This window comes from Melitaea cinxia, chromosome 19 (genome assembly GCF_905220565.1).
Source record: "Melitaea cinxia chromosome 19, ilMelCinx1.1, whole genome shotgun sequence".
NCBI classification, from domain to species: Eukaryota; Metazoa; Arthropoda; class Insecta; order Lepidoptera; family Nymphalidae; genus Melitaea; species Melitaea cinxia.
In genome coordinates this window covers 6,832,585-6,847,615 of record NC_059412.1, presented here as the reverse complement: position 1 = coordinate 6,847,615, position 15,031 = coordinate 6,832,585, and the positions used below count along the sequence as shown (strand labels likewise).

The window sequence follows — 15,031 nt, the reverse complement described above, 5'->3', positions numbered from 1 at the left end:
GAATCTAAATTTATCACTATACTACTCTATAAAATGTGTTATTTTTTATTGTTTTATAATATTATCACTACATGAATTGCGGTGATCATAATAAAAACACTAACATATACAATACAATACATGAACATAATTTATTTTGGAATCGCAAAACTTAAAAACTTATTAAACTATTTACAAATAACTGTACCTACTAATAATAATTGAAGTTGATAAAAATTGAAACGCGATAGAAACATCATTTGTTTCCTAAATATATTTGAATTAAAATAATAGCATTTTGAGAACAATATTTTAATATTTTTGAACTAGAACAGTTTGTTACCGTAACGAACAACTCCATACATATGATTTAGAATTCATACTTAAATATGAAAAGTGACATTTTTATCTGCTAGAAAACTTATGAGAATTTTATTTCAAATGCTCCATTATTTAAAACAGAGAAAAAAATTTTATTTTTATGATTCCACTACTATTTGTACAACTTCGTCCCTAACTTTGATCGTTTCAGTTCTACGCATCCTCGCAGTTTTATCTTTAGGAATATCGGTGAATACTTACCAACATAAGTTCTTTTCCCAAAGTTTGGATACTGAACCATCGCTATCGATTCAATACGCTCGCGACAAGACAAGTGACGTCATAACCCAGGAGTGCCTCATGGAAATGTACCCGCGCAATTTATATAAATATCCTCTTCGTATTGACAGAAATGATATACCGTGCATCATTCATTGTGTGCTAAAGAAGTTTGGTATCATGTCGAACGATGGTATAATAAATATACGGAACTACTACAAGAGGGTTCAGGCGATACATAGGTATGATCCGAGGATTTTGATATCGGATGTCGGCGATACATGCGCTCAAAATATAAACGGGATGAATTTGGATCACGATGTGTGTAAGAAGGCGAAAGTTTTTAATGACTGCACTCAGCTCTATGTGATTTCGTACAGAGATCCGGATGAATAGTATTCTTGTTTTGTTTGTACTTTTGTATTCTATTTGTATTGTTTAAAATTATTTTAAGGAAATATAATTTAAATTGAACTTTCACGATGTTTGTCTTGTTGTTTTTGCAACATATAAAACCACAGTAAAATAATTATTTACTATCTTTAAGACTTTTATCTTGACTTTGTGATTTTAATATAAAATATCCAGTGACTGACGTAAGACATTAAATAGTATTGTGATAATCAAGATAGATATTGATCGCTTATTTATATATTACATTAATTTATTCGTTTATTATGATTAATGACTTTAAACGGTGCCAGATTAGCACGGTTGGTTTCGACAACATCACATAAAATACATACAACACATCCTGAGATTGAATTATAAAAAACTGTCAATTGTTTCGTTCAGTTAGTACGTAGATTGCAGAAAAATTATTAATTCAACTGCAACGACTAAATACCTTCTTCCGGTACTACCCACCGTACGGGACATTGGGAAATGATTTGTGTTCTTTAGTCACCATCGAAGACCAATAAACTAAATAAATTAAAAAAAAGTTACACTAATTACATATATATAAAACATTTCATTCTATATTTAAAACATGTAAATTTATTTAATTCTGATCTAAATTTAAACAACAATGATAGGGAAGTGATGTACGTAATCTCACAGTAATTGCTCCGATAAGAGGCATGAATTACAGTGCGTCACGTTTGATGCGACCATTCATCACGTCTCACATCCCATCACAGGGTTATATAACGCACAAAATTTATGACAAATGGTCTATGACTAGAATGTGTTTTATGAAATAAAATATATCGCTGCCTGTATATGTCAAATGTTTTAATGTAATAAACATATATATATATATTATTTATGTATATTATACTAGGCGTTTGTAGCGGTTTTATCCGCTTAGCATTTTGGTGCTTGCCCATGCTGATTACTTTAAAATACAGTAATAATGTATTACTTACAATATTTTTCATCTGAAACTTCCTGTAAATGTCCCACTCATGGTTGAGAATAAACTACTTACAAAAAATAATCTCCCATATAAAAAAAATATTACAATAAAAGTTTTTTTTTTATATATAAATATAGGAAAGAATAGGAAAAGTAGATGAAATAACTTTTTGTTAAAAATTATTTTTTTTCCGAGAAGAGATGGAATTGATTATGATTGTTACTCATACTTACTACGCTGGACAACTTTTCTACCAGCAAATGTAACTAAGTAATTAGTTTAAGTAATAGTCGGGACCGACCACTTTACGTACACTCCATAGCCTGGAGTTCATATCTATAGACAAGAACAAACAATCAGTCTAGAAAAAATAATCTTATAGATTCAAATAACTTTAATTTATAACTCTGCTTTTTTCATTTTTTTTATTGACCAATAAAGTGTTTCAATAAACAAATACTACGAGTATTGGTACTAAAAAACTCTCTCTTTCTTTTCTCTTTATCTCAAAATTTGTACAGCTGTACATATTTCAGACAAAACTTTATTATTTACTTTTAAACATCAAAAATGTATACCCATATACGCGATAAAGACGTGCCTTTAAATACTAAATAAACTACAAATAAGAGCGCCTATAAATAAGACTCAATAGAACATGAGACAGCGAAAAACATGCGATGTACTGGAATTATAAAATATAGTATAATCTGTACAAATAAATAAAATTGAAGTCTGTTATATTAGAATAACCGTTTTTTACTAAATGCTTATATGTATGTATACGCGGTATATATACCAAAACAACATTTTTTTAAATTTTTGTCTGTCTGTCTGTTTGTCTGTTTGTTCCGGCTAATCTCTGAAACGGCTAGACAGATTTTGACGGGACTTTCACTCACTGGCAAATAACTGATGTAATAAGGCGTAACTTAGGCTACATTTATTTTAGAAATTTATTTATTTTGTAACTCTGCGAACTGAACAATTTTTTTTTCAAGTCCACGCGGACGATGTCGCGGGTACAGCTAGTTTTTTTTTCTAAAATTTAGTGTAAACGAAATTAACATAAAAATTAACATTTAAAATACTGAACTATGCATTCTTCGTGTATACTGTATCAACGCTATTTCTATTTTCTGAAAGTTAAATATATATATTTCAAATATCTACATAACATATAAAGGCTTGTAATGCCCTTTCAGACTTGCTGACGCTCACCATCCTCTTGCTGCCGTGCACGCTCGCTCGTATCTCAGTAATGTACGCACACGAGAAGATGTCAGACATTGTAGCAGAGCAGTGTCTCAACGTGATGTTCTCGAAGAGCAGACGGGTCGAGCTCCAGGAATCAGACGAGCCTTGTATTATCTACTGCGTGCTGAGAAAGTTGGGCATTATGAACAGTATTGGGCAGATTAATATTGATATTTATCGGTATGAAGTTAAATAACCTTGCAAAGACACACTCATATTATTTAACGCGTTGACGCAGCTGTATAGAACTGGCTGTGGCACTGATGGTGGCATATTCGATCTGTCTTCGTGGCTAACATTTGTATAGGCTATTTAGGTCTTTCTCGTGGTCGAACTTTTATTTCTTAGCACGCAATGTGCTGTTTATTTTTACATAGGAGTAAATTTTAGTAAAGGTCATTGAGTGTTGTATTTATTTTTTATTCTTTAACATGACTCTCCTTCTCGCTCCGGGGTTGCGAACTCGATTTCTGAATAAAAATAGCAATACCAAGAAAAAACAAATTTTAACGTAGATTTACTTATAATGTTTGATATGAGTCCATAAATCTCAGTCGTTGACAAAATATAACGCAGAAAAAATATGAAAGGAAAAGAAAGTTGTTTAGTAGTGTTTACTAGTCTGAATTTAATTTTTTTTCCGAAGTCTCTATTGTGGGGGCCCCTCTTTTGTCGAGGCCCCGGGGCTGAAGCCCCAGTTTTCCTCCCTTAAATCTGGCCCTGATACATAGCTATCACTTGCTGGTGAATCAATACTATCTTTATGTAATCTATCTTAATATCGCCAGCAACACTTTGAGACTACAAAAAAGGTACTTATTTGTATAAGATTTATTGTACACCACAAGTAAGTTATTGATTCCTTACAGATATTAGAAGGTACTTTAACGGGTGGATTTATGGCTAATTAGTAATTTATTACAAACAACAAAAATAAAAGAAAATCACATTCAATTATCAATGTAAAAAAAAAATTGTATAATAACGCATATTGTACAAAGATTTTAACATAATGAAATGTAAAATTTTAATTAAGGTTAATACTTATTATACTAAAATAAATCAACATGTATATACCGTTTTGGTTTACTAATCCCAGGGTACTAATGCTGGTGGTATTAATATTTTATTTCATTATACCTTATTAATTAACAGCCTACCTTACAGTCATTCAATTCGAAATCCATTCAACTTATTTCAATTCATAAGCCAAAATATACAAATAGAAAATTATTTCGACGCCCGACGACAGATTAATATCTTTTAACTTCAAAGTCTAATTAATATTCTCAATTTCAACTCCAGGAAATTTTTCTTAAGGATTAAATATCTTGTTGTATAATTTAATACTAAACTTATATAAAATTAATATTCTTTTTTTATTTTCACTACTCGAAGTATATGTACAAGAATTTAGCTGTAAATTATTAGTAGTAAATAGAGCTTATATGTCTGTACTCAGCTCGATTACGACTGAAGTATAGTTGGTACCACACTTCACCACTAGACTACGATGTTCATGCAACTACCAATAAATCAAAAGCTGCATGTTCATTAACTCCCTTCCACTTACATTCTTTTTTCAAGTAAAGCATTTATAACTACTCTTTTGACAACAGTGTTGATGGTGGCAATAGCTTATTGTCATAGATAGGATGTTACTTGTTATCTCCATTAAGACTTATTCATAAATATTGATGAGCCGTCAAGGCTTCATAGAAACAATTTATAATTGAAAAAGTTAAAAAATATTTTACTGGACTAATTTAATAGTCTAAGGGCCTGTTTTACCAGTAATGGAAACCGCTATTTGACGGACGATGATATCCAGCAGATAAAAGTTTGTTTGTATTATTCTTTTACACCATCAAATTCCAAACTATTTACGAGATATTTCTGTTCACAAAAAGGAATCTAAAAGCTGTAATTCATTAATTGAGATGAAACAGGTCTTAATGGCCTATTCCACCTGCTACTGTTTTAACAGTGCTTTAACTTTGGTCTAATCGTACCTTATTTGCGGGATAAACTTTAACCACCACTAGTGAAACAGGCTCTAACAGTCATAGTATTCGACGTAGCCCATAGAATTTGCAAGTTAAAGTGGCAGTGGGGTCATCTGTTCGTGTTATGAGACGTGTCCTGGAGTGGAGACCGCGTGTTGACAAACGCGACATGGGACATCCTCCGGCCCGCTGGACCGACGATCTACATAAGATTTGGAGGCTGGATGGGGATTGCGGAAAACTGGGATATTGGCGTGAACTTGGGGAGGCCTATGTCCAACAGTGGACTGCGATAGGCTAATATGATGATGATGATGATGATGATGATGATATTTTTTAAATTGAAACGCATTTCAAGAAAAATGATAGATTTATAATATTCGTATATTTTCAGGAAACGAGTCCAACAAGCACATCAACTCGACGGTCATACAGTAATAAACGACAATGGCAGTTCGTGCATCGAGAGTGCTGAGGCTACACAACACAAACAAGATGTGTGCAAGAAAGCGAAGGTATTCAATGACTGTACGCATCTCTATAAAATACTTTTTAAATAAAATACTTAACAACTTAATAGATTTTTTATTTTTGAATTCGGCAAAGATCAGTCTTTTGCTGAGCGAGTTATAACAACGCGACCCGTAGAAGCGTAGTTAAAAATATTTGAAATTCTGTTTCACGTTCCTCTACTGTTTTAATTCATATTGTCTATGCGTTGTGGTATACATGTTACTAAGCTAACTAGCATCGTTTCTTTTTTTTACAAAACACTGTAGGATTAAAAATGTAGTAATAAGTAATAAAGTTTAAAGTGAAAACAAACAGCCAGAGGATATATAGACAAAGACCTTTCTCCATACAAAAGACACTTAAAGGCAATGGAATGAAACTCCGTGCGCAACGAGTAAGTACTCAATTGCTAGAATGAACTCTCTTACAAAATATACTGTTTGAACTCAATAGCATACTTCTACAATCAGGGTTTCAGTATTTAGCTTAAAATCCAAGCTAAAAGGCATACAACGTATAACACAGTGAAACGATGCGACCAAGCGAAATCGTTTAATGATTTAACCCAGATTTGTGAAATGAAAATACGTCAAATTTTTTCAACTCAATCTCGACTATATTTGGACTATATAGTTTTAGACTTAAGAAATTATAAATGTATTTTCTACGGAATGTATTCTCAATTAGAGATTCCATTTGTAATTTATTCTAATGTTAAAAATGTTTAATTGTCATCAAATTGGATACGCTACTAAAACTAAGGAGTAGGTAATGTAGGTGAATAGAATGAAATATTTGTGTATACCTTAGTCACACATATTTTACAAGATTTAAGACTATTTAAATGAACACCGATGTACATCTGCGATTGATTTAGAAATATGATGGAGAAATTAACAGAAATTAGGAATTCTTGGACCTCCTAATATTTTAACATACATAGGCTTCCACAAATTTGCGCCGAAAATGGCGTGAACTCAAGTGTTTGCCCATAGTCACCACGCTAGGCAGGCGGATTGGTGACAGCAGGCCTGGCTTTGTCGCACCGAAAACGCTGCTGCCCGTCTTCGACCTGTGTATTTAAAAGCCAGCAGTTGGATGGTTATCCCGTCATCGGTCGGCTTTTTAAGTTCCAAGGTGGTAGTGGAACTGTATTATCCCTTAGTCGCCTCTTACGACACCCACGGGAAGAGAAGGGGTGGCTATTCTTTGCCGCCGTAACCACACAGCCCATAACTATCATCTTATATAAATAAAAATAGATCGCCGATATTTATGTACTTTAATAACTTTCGAAATCTGCATCTTATTCAACGATATTTTCACGATCATTATAAGATCCACATGACTTTCGAATTATAATGAAATAATTATTGTAAGAAAAGTACTCATAATAATGAAAGCTTAAAGAAGTTATAACTTACGCCAAATTTGAATAAATATACAATGCGAATAATATTCAACTTTGCTTTAATTATTTTTCTTTTTAAGTGTCATTTAGTAGATTATTTCGATAACGTACTGAATAATTTGAAACGCGTCAATAATATCTCATTTATTTACGCGTTACTGAGAATAGTGAAATTTATTTTTATGACAACAGTCCGCAAACTGGATTATTAACTGTAATGTTAAATTACTAGTACTGCTCATAAGCCTTTACTGTACAAAAAGAGAAATAAATGCGCTGCTGAAAACTGAAGTGAATTTAATGAATAGGACAGATTTAACATTTAAAAAATTCGAAAATATTAACTTCTAGCTCTACCACTAACTAACAAGACGAAACGCATCTGCAGTGCCTAACTACTTTAAATCGAAATTCTATTAGTGTGTGGTCCTCGATCGATCCATCCGCAAACGAACTGTGTCACCGTTTACCAGGCTCGACTTATTTTGGCTAACTATTTACTCGACTTATTTTGACAATTATCAAATAACGAACCCAATAATAAATAGTAAATTCTATTGGAATGGAAATCTATAAAAAATACTGCCATAAAATTTATTTTTAAATTGTATTCTAACATTATACAAGTAATTTCTGTGACAAATTGCGCATTATAAAACTTGGTGTAAGCAATGCGTTATCCGTAAGTCTATCACCACTAGAATTTAATTAAGTGCATAGCAAAGTCTCATAAATGCTTTAGTATCTACGTATAATGTTTTGTGGTGACTCTATGATAACCGTAAAAATAAAATAAACATAACAAAACAAACAAGTGAAAATCGTCACAGTGGTTTATTCAAAATAATTAGTTGCCACTTAGAAGTTGTGAAATAACAAACATAACGATCTTCTGTATCCAGCACCAGATGGAGCAGCTCCTCTTCTGCGGTGCTTCTTCCTCTTCTTCCTCTTGAGCAGTTGTCGCAGGAGTTGTCGACGCATCGTCTTGACAGAACGCGTACGACGTCAACGAAATGAAAAGAAATATAAACACTACTTTTAATATAACTTGTTTCATGTTTAATGTAATTTTATTTTAAAATTTTAAAGCGTCTATGCTTTCACAAATCGATGACTGAAATAATATTATCATGACGGATCAAACAGAGCTCGTAGCGTTTTAGATTTTTATCTTAATGTTATTATGATTTGGGTACGTCAATCTATGTCTCATTATTCCTTTGTTGTTGGAAATAATATTGTGCTCGAATTATGATTGCAAAATTTGTATTGTATGGTGTCATTTAATGAATTGCCCTAAAAAACTGAAATAAAGCAAATTATGTTTAAAATTGAAAAAAAAATATTAATATTTTCGAATGTTTATATCTAAACAGGAAAAAAATTGTGTCCCTGATGAAAATATCTTATCAAAGGATTGTAATAAAATTCGACAAATTTATTTTGAAAAAAATTTCGAGAACGTAAAAAATTTCTTCACATTTTTAACCCAGATGTGGTAAATATCTTGTCAAAGAAATGTAAAAAAAAATTCGACTTTATTTTGAAAAAAATTTCGAGAACGTAAAAAATTTCCAAATTATATTGTTACCCATTTATAAATTATTACTGTTCCACGAAAAATATTTTCCTTTTGATTCGTTGATAATGAAGTTATAAAGTAACAAAAAAAATACAAGCATTTTAACATCGTTTAAAACAGAATAATCTGAATATTTTTAAAACTCCTCGTCAACAATAATTATTTATAATTAATTATAGAATATTCATGTACATTGAAAGACGCTATCCACTTTAGATATTTGAATTTAACTTAAATACAGAAATGCTTAGAATTGCATCAAAAGCAATTTCGCTGCGGAGACCTTTTAGTGAAAGTTGGGAACCACTTTGAGTCGACTACAACATAGCAGAAGTTACAGTCATATAAAGAGCAAGCGGATCATTTTAGACCCAAGATTTTGCAACGACCCAATCTCGTCCAATAGCAGTCATGCCATTTTTAATTTTCAAAATGTGTTCTTGTATACTCGTTACACAATCTGCATCTATTGTGTACGGATATTATGTGTTTCATTTCCAACTTTTACCTTCAGAGTAATTTAATTTTTCAATATTGAAGGAAAACTGATTAAACGCATATAATATGTCCTATATATATATATATTATCTATACAAATAAATAAAATTGGAATGTCCGTGTGTAATAATAAAATAACCGCTTTTTACATGCATATGGATGTATACAAGATACATATACCTAAATAACATTTTTCACATTTTTTTTCTGTCTGTCTGTTTGTTCCGGCTAATCTCTGAAACGGCTCGACCGATTTTTAAGGTTATTTCACTGCCAGATAGCTGGTGTAATAAGGAGTAACTTAGGCTACTTTTATTTAAGAAATTTATTTATTTTATAAATCTGTGAACTGAATAATAACTTTTTTGTTAAATTCTATGCGGACGAAGTCGCGGGCACAGCTAGTATATATTATAAATAAATATTTTTATGTCCACTTGCATTTCCTATCTTTCCTATCTTTTATATATATGTCTCAAAAATTATTTCTATAACTTTAGTAAAATAAAACCAATTCAATAATTATTAGGTATATATGTTGCAGTCAAAACTCTTAACCAGTCAAAAGCACTATTGACTAGCAAAATCAGTCAGAAGTACTTTTGACCGTTTGCTTTAGTCAATAATACTTTTGACTAAAATAACAGTTAAAAGTACTTTTGCCCAATGGAGCTGGTTAAAAGTACTTTTGACTAAATGATTCCGCCAAAAGTGGTTTTGACTGGTTGTATCAGTCAAAACTCTTAAAAAGTTAAGGTGGTCGATAAAAATAACGACAAACGCACATATAAACTTTTATATTACTCATAATTAGTGGAGAACGTGCTGATATTAGAACAAAAATGAGTGACTACTTTTTGCAAAGAATTTTAGCGATGGAAGATATGAAAGATAGTCATTTCAATGTGATGACAAAAAAAAAATTTTTCAAAGTTTGCAATGGATGTGGAAGACGCGAAATTTAATGAAAAGGAAACACCATTACAGTACAGTAGACTACAACGCTTTAACAAATTGAAGTTTGTAGTATAAAAAAAATAATTACAAACACAGAACCTGTCAAATATTTTTGCCGGCTGAGGAAATCTACGACATTATTGATGCTGCTCATATTTCTATAGGGCATGGTGGTCGCGATAGACTTAAGAATGAAACGGTAAAAAAGTACGCTAATATTACAAAAGAAATGATTAATATATATTTATCAATGTGCGAAGTATGCCAAAGGAAGAAAAGCAAGAAAAGGATGGGTCAGGTTTAGAAACCGATCCTGCACACTGAAATGAACAGCCGCTGCCAAGTCGATCTGATTGACATGAAGTGGCAAGAAGATCGTGGGCATAAATTTATTATGATTAATCAGGATCATTTGACTAAATTTATTCACATCTAACGAGTTAATAGTGCTTTTGACTGACGCTTTTTTGCAGTTAAAAATACTTTTGACGGAGAGCGTCAGTCAAAAGTATTTTTAACCGCGAATTTGCAGTCAAAAGTACTAATAACCAATAATTTTCAGTCAAAACCACTTTTGACCAACTTGTCCAGTCAAAAGTACTTTTGACTGATTTCGCTAGTCAATAGTACTTTTGACTGGTTAAGAGTTCTGACTGCAACATATACATTTTTCCTCATAATTTATTAGTCGAAAGTGTGAACGTTGACATTTACATTTCACTACTCACGCTAAATATAATCTATCGTAGAGCATGTCTCTTGAGAGTTATGAATTGAAACTAATTAATACGTAAAACTGAAGTAAATAAATAGACAATTAATGTTAATTTAGTGTGGAGCTGTCATTGTATCTATAGATAGTCTATTAGGACCTAGTTATTGTTATTCAAAATAGATGTAATGGATTCTAAATTCGAATTTGATAATTCAAATTTGATAATACTTTTTTTGTTGGATAGGAGATATCCCTAGTTTGGTACCATGATGAGGAAACCAGGATCTGATTATGGGATCCCAGAGAAATCGACGGAAACTCTCGAAAATCCGCATAATTTTTTACTGGGTGTACCTGGGTGTTTGATGATTTCTAATTTAATCTAAAGCCGATGTTTATCATGTGGTCACTTTTCATCGAGACCTGATTACAACTTTTGAGTTTGATAATACGTATTTACTTGACTATTTTTTCGTTTATCTGCGTTGTATTACTTGTCGATACAAATGAAGTCGGTTTTTCTTCGTTTGCCTGCAAACACAATTATTACATTTTTCATTTAGAAAAACTTCGCAGAAATCACCTTTAAACTTCCATAAAATAAACCATCCTCATTTCTAAAAATAGAACCTTGAAAGGACTTCCTAAAACAAAGTAACGATGTTTATCGTTAGAGTATTTTACGAGATAAAAAATTTATCCGTCGTTAGTAGGGCAGAGCACGTCTCAGCACAAAGTAGGGTTCGTAATACTGGCCACTATTGTACTAAAAAAACAACAAACAAACGGTATTTTACCATTATTTGGACTTATAAAGAACCATATTTTATTTTAAGAAGACAAATTTTTCTTAAAAGCTCAAATGGTTGAATGAATTCAACCAAAACACATGATTTCAACCAATGCTGTGTGCTTCAACAAGTGCTGAGTGGTAGTGTTGCTAATCAACCAAAGCTGTCCAACTTTTGCAGATGATTGTGTGCTTGCAGCAGATTGTGTGTTTGCACCTTTTAAATCAATAGTCATACTTGTAGGTGCCTTGGCCCGCTTTTCTGCTTAACGCTTCAATTCATTAAATGCTCAGCAAAGGATAAGTAATAGAGAGTGAAGATTTTTATCTACTTTAACTACATCATTACATCAGTTATAATTAAAAACTTTATATAGTCTTTGTAGTATACATCTGTTTAAACCTTAACCTTGGCAATTGTAGAGAATTACTAGGATTTTTTTTTTGCTTCAGCCTGTAATATACTACTGCTGGGCCTGCCTCTTTCTTCATGTAGGAGAAGGATCAGAGCTTTATCCATCCATAGAATATCTACTGTAGGATATGATGCAATGTTTCTCACTTCTAACACATCCCTACTAATATTAAAAATGTGAATGTAAGTTTGTTTGTTACGCTTTCACGCGGAAACTACTTAACCGATCATCATGAAACTTTGTACACATATTTTTGGAGGTATTAGAAAAAACATAGGATACTTTTTATAAAAAAAGAAAATTCAACGCGAGAGAAGCCGGTGGTAAAAGCTAGTATAGAATAAAGACAAATAATTTTCATAAGCTAACTACCAATCACATTTTTTAAATTATTTAAAATATGTAGCATTTTACCAATACAATATTAGCAGGAAAAAAAACCTTCAGTGTTTATATTCAAAAATATTAAAGTTTATGTTTAGTACCTTGCTATTACAGTATAAATAATAATAATATTCTTTATTGCACACCATTAAAAGATACAAACAAGTAGTATAATTAGAGGAAGATGTACAAAGGCGGTCTTATCGCTAAAAGAGCGATTTCTTCCAGACAACCTTTGGGTTATAGGACAGCGCATAGAAAAGCAGTTAGGAAGTGTACAAATAATTGTTATAGAAATTACAATAAATTACAATAGAATATATTGTATTACGTAAAAACAAATATTTTATTTTTATACAACGTGCAGCGTACGTTTTAATTATCCAGACCTAGTTACTGTAGCCGTTTAAGAGCTAGCAAGAATCTGAACAACTGGTTTTCAGAAAGATTAATTTAGTAACTAGCTGATATATTTTTGTTTTCTTTTTTTATCTTAAGCATGTTGTTACATTTATTTCAATTATAAATGTAATAACATTACATTTCATTATTATAGTAGTGTAAAAACTGACAGACGCAATAATATGGAAATAGTATCGAAGAGAAAACAATGTATTCAAAAAGCTAGTTCCGATTTTCTACAACACGCTTGGCAGTTTAATAAAAGGTAATTGACATGACAATTAGTCAACCTTTTTCGGTAACTTACAGCTTTGACTGTTACTACGACATACTTTCTCTAGTTTGCTACATATAAGCTTCTTAGAGTGTTAAATAAAGCTAACACTTTCTAAAACTATTTCTACAATATTTTGAGAAATTTAGAAATATAGAGGATTTAATTCTAAAACATGAATGTATCGTATTCTATCTGCTCTAGGAAATATCTTATCATCTAGCAACTTTTTTTTTAATCTTTTATTTAATGGGAGTTTAATCACTTAGTGATTATGTCACCCCCGTAACATAAATGATACAAAATGACAACAACAAAAACATAGCCATATAACAATAAGTAACATTATACTTAGTTAAAAAAAAAGATAATAATAATAGGCCACGGACCAAGAACAAAGCCACAGTTATGTGTGATTTGTTCTTGGTCCCCCGCATATCCTAACTTTTGACACAATATGATTGATCTAACCTTAATTATTCTCTTAGATATACAGCAAATAACATCCTGCACAGCACCATAGCATCCTCCGAAAATCTAGCAACTTTGTAGTAGGAAAACGAAAAATCTATAATTGCTAGTCTTAAGCAAAAAATAGAAATTTGTTTAAATTAAATGAACTTAAATTTCAATGAACTTAGATTTTAAAAGCCATAAATAGTTTTTATACGTTTTTATTAAGCTTACCTCTTTAAACTGTAAATGGATTTCAGTAAATCTGGTTTTACAATTATTCAAAAGCTTTTATTTACTTTCTTTGAACGTATGAGTTAGGAATTTTCTTCTTCAAGTAGTTCTTCGACTAAAACTGCCGTGTTATTAAAGTTAACTAATAAATAACAAAACAAACGCAAACTATAAGTCGGTAATAGGTGTATGTGTACTTATGTACGCATGTAAGAAGTTATACTTCATTGGCTAGCTAACTTTACGTTGCTAACTTCTTCTTCGTTGACTAGCTAACTTTAAGTTTTTCGTGACGGTGTGCGCGAATCTCGTACTTCTCGTTACTCTCATCATTTTTCCCTAACGCGCTAATAGAAGTATAACTTCAAAAACAATTGAAATTAACTACCATAAGTATTATATCAGAGCAAAGAAAGTGATATATTAAATAACAATTAAGTATATTAATAATGTACTTTTCGAGATTGTTAGCTCTCAGATTATAACCACATTATACAAATACCAGGGCAAATTGAAAATTTTCTCTTTCACTTCGACGTAAACAAATTATCTTTTAGTCAAGTATATCTTTTTGTGCGACACTTTGTATAATTAAATAATAAAACCGAATTACTTTAACGCCTAAAACATACAAATTAATTTGTTTTACTTGTTTGATATTTATTTAATCATGGAAAAGAGATATTACAAACGAAACGATTTATTCGTGTTTTATTAAAAAAGAATATATTTTATACATTTAGATACTTCTAGCTTCACCCGTGTTAATTATTTTCAGAAGTATTAAACTTAATTAGCGTATTCTTTTACTTTTGTGTTTGCTTGACTAAAAATGTTATGATTGATATGATATTATATGATTCTTTTACTTTTGTGTTTGCTTGACTAAAAATGTTATGATTGATATGATATGATATGATATTACATTTAGTTAGTTAGAAATAAAAAATATGCTATTTAATTATTTCATTGCTAAAATAAAATTGATCAAATTTTTTAAAAATATCAAAAGCTATTTACTCACATATATGTATAAAATTTACGTAATACTGAGTGCTTCAGCGATGATATTACCTAAACGCAATATAAAACAAGAGTCAACAAACGAGCGAGTTCGTTACGTATTCGCTCTTATCTGCATTGTGGGGATAAGTTAAATGAATGGAAATTTTCAAAACAATGAGAATTGTTACCACC

At 31.2% G+C, this 15,031-nt stretch overlaps 2 protein-coding genes and 1 long non-coding RNA gene across 3 annotated transcripts; 2 read left to right on the top strand and 1 right to left on the bottom strand.

The window, feature by feature from the left end:
• Positions 1–510: 510 nt before the first annotated feature.
• Positions 511–1,051, top strand: LOC123662603 (the record flags this gene model as incomplete). The annotated part of the gene is made up of 1 exon (XM_045597423.1): positions 511–1,051. A coding segment is annotated over one exon (465 nt), but the record flags the coding sequence as incomplete, so codon positions are not given.
• A 2,092-nt stretch (positions 1,052–3,143) lies between these two features.
• Positions 3,144–5,762, top strand: LOC123662694. Its single transcript, XM_045597497.1, has 2 exons — positions 3,144–3,376; positions 5,597–5,762. The coding sequence occupies exons 1-2, from the start codon at positions 3,201–3,203 to the stop codon at positions 5,760–5,762; spliced, it is 342 nt and encodes a 113-aa protein (XP_045453453.1). The 5' UTR covers positions 3,144–3,200.
• A 2,185-nt stretch (positions 5,763–7,947) lies between these two features.
• LOC123662847 lies at positions 7,948–14,986 on the bottom strand. The gene is made up of 2 exons (XR_006744548.1): positions 14,859–14,986; positions 7,948–8,113 (listed from the first exon to the last, which is right to left on the bottom strand). It is a non-coding gene; the product is annotated as an uncharacterized LOC123662847 (long non-coding RNA).
• Between the last annotated feature and the right edge of the window lie 45 nt (positions 14,987–15,031).

Excerpts from the sequence above, each read along its gene's own strand:
- LOC123662694 (XM_045597497.1), top strand. The coding sequence starts at position 3,201 with ATGTACGCACACGAGAAGATGTCAGACATTGTAGCAGAGCAGTGTCTC. Across the intron at positions 3,377-5,596 it reads ATTAATATTGATATTTATCG|GAAACGAGTCCAACAAGCAC; the intron begins GTATGAAGTTAA and ends GTATATTTTCAG.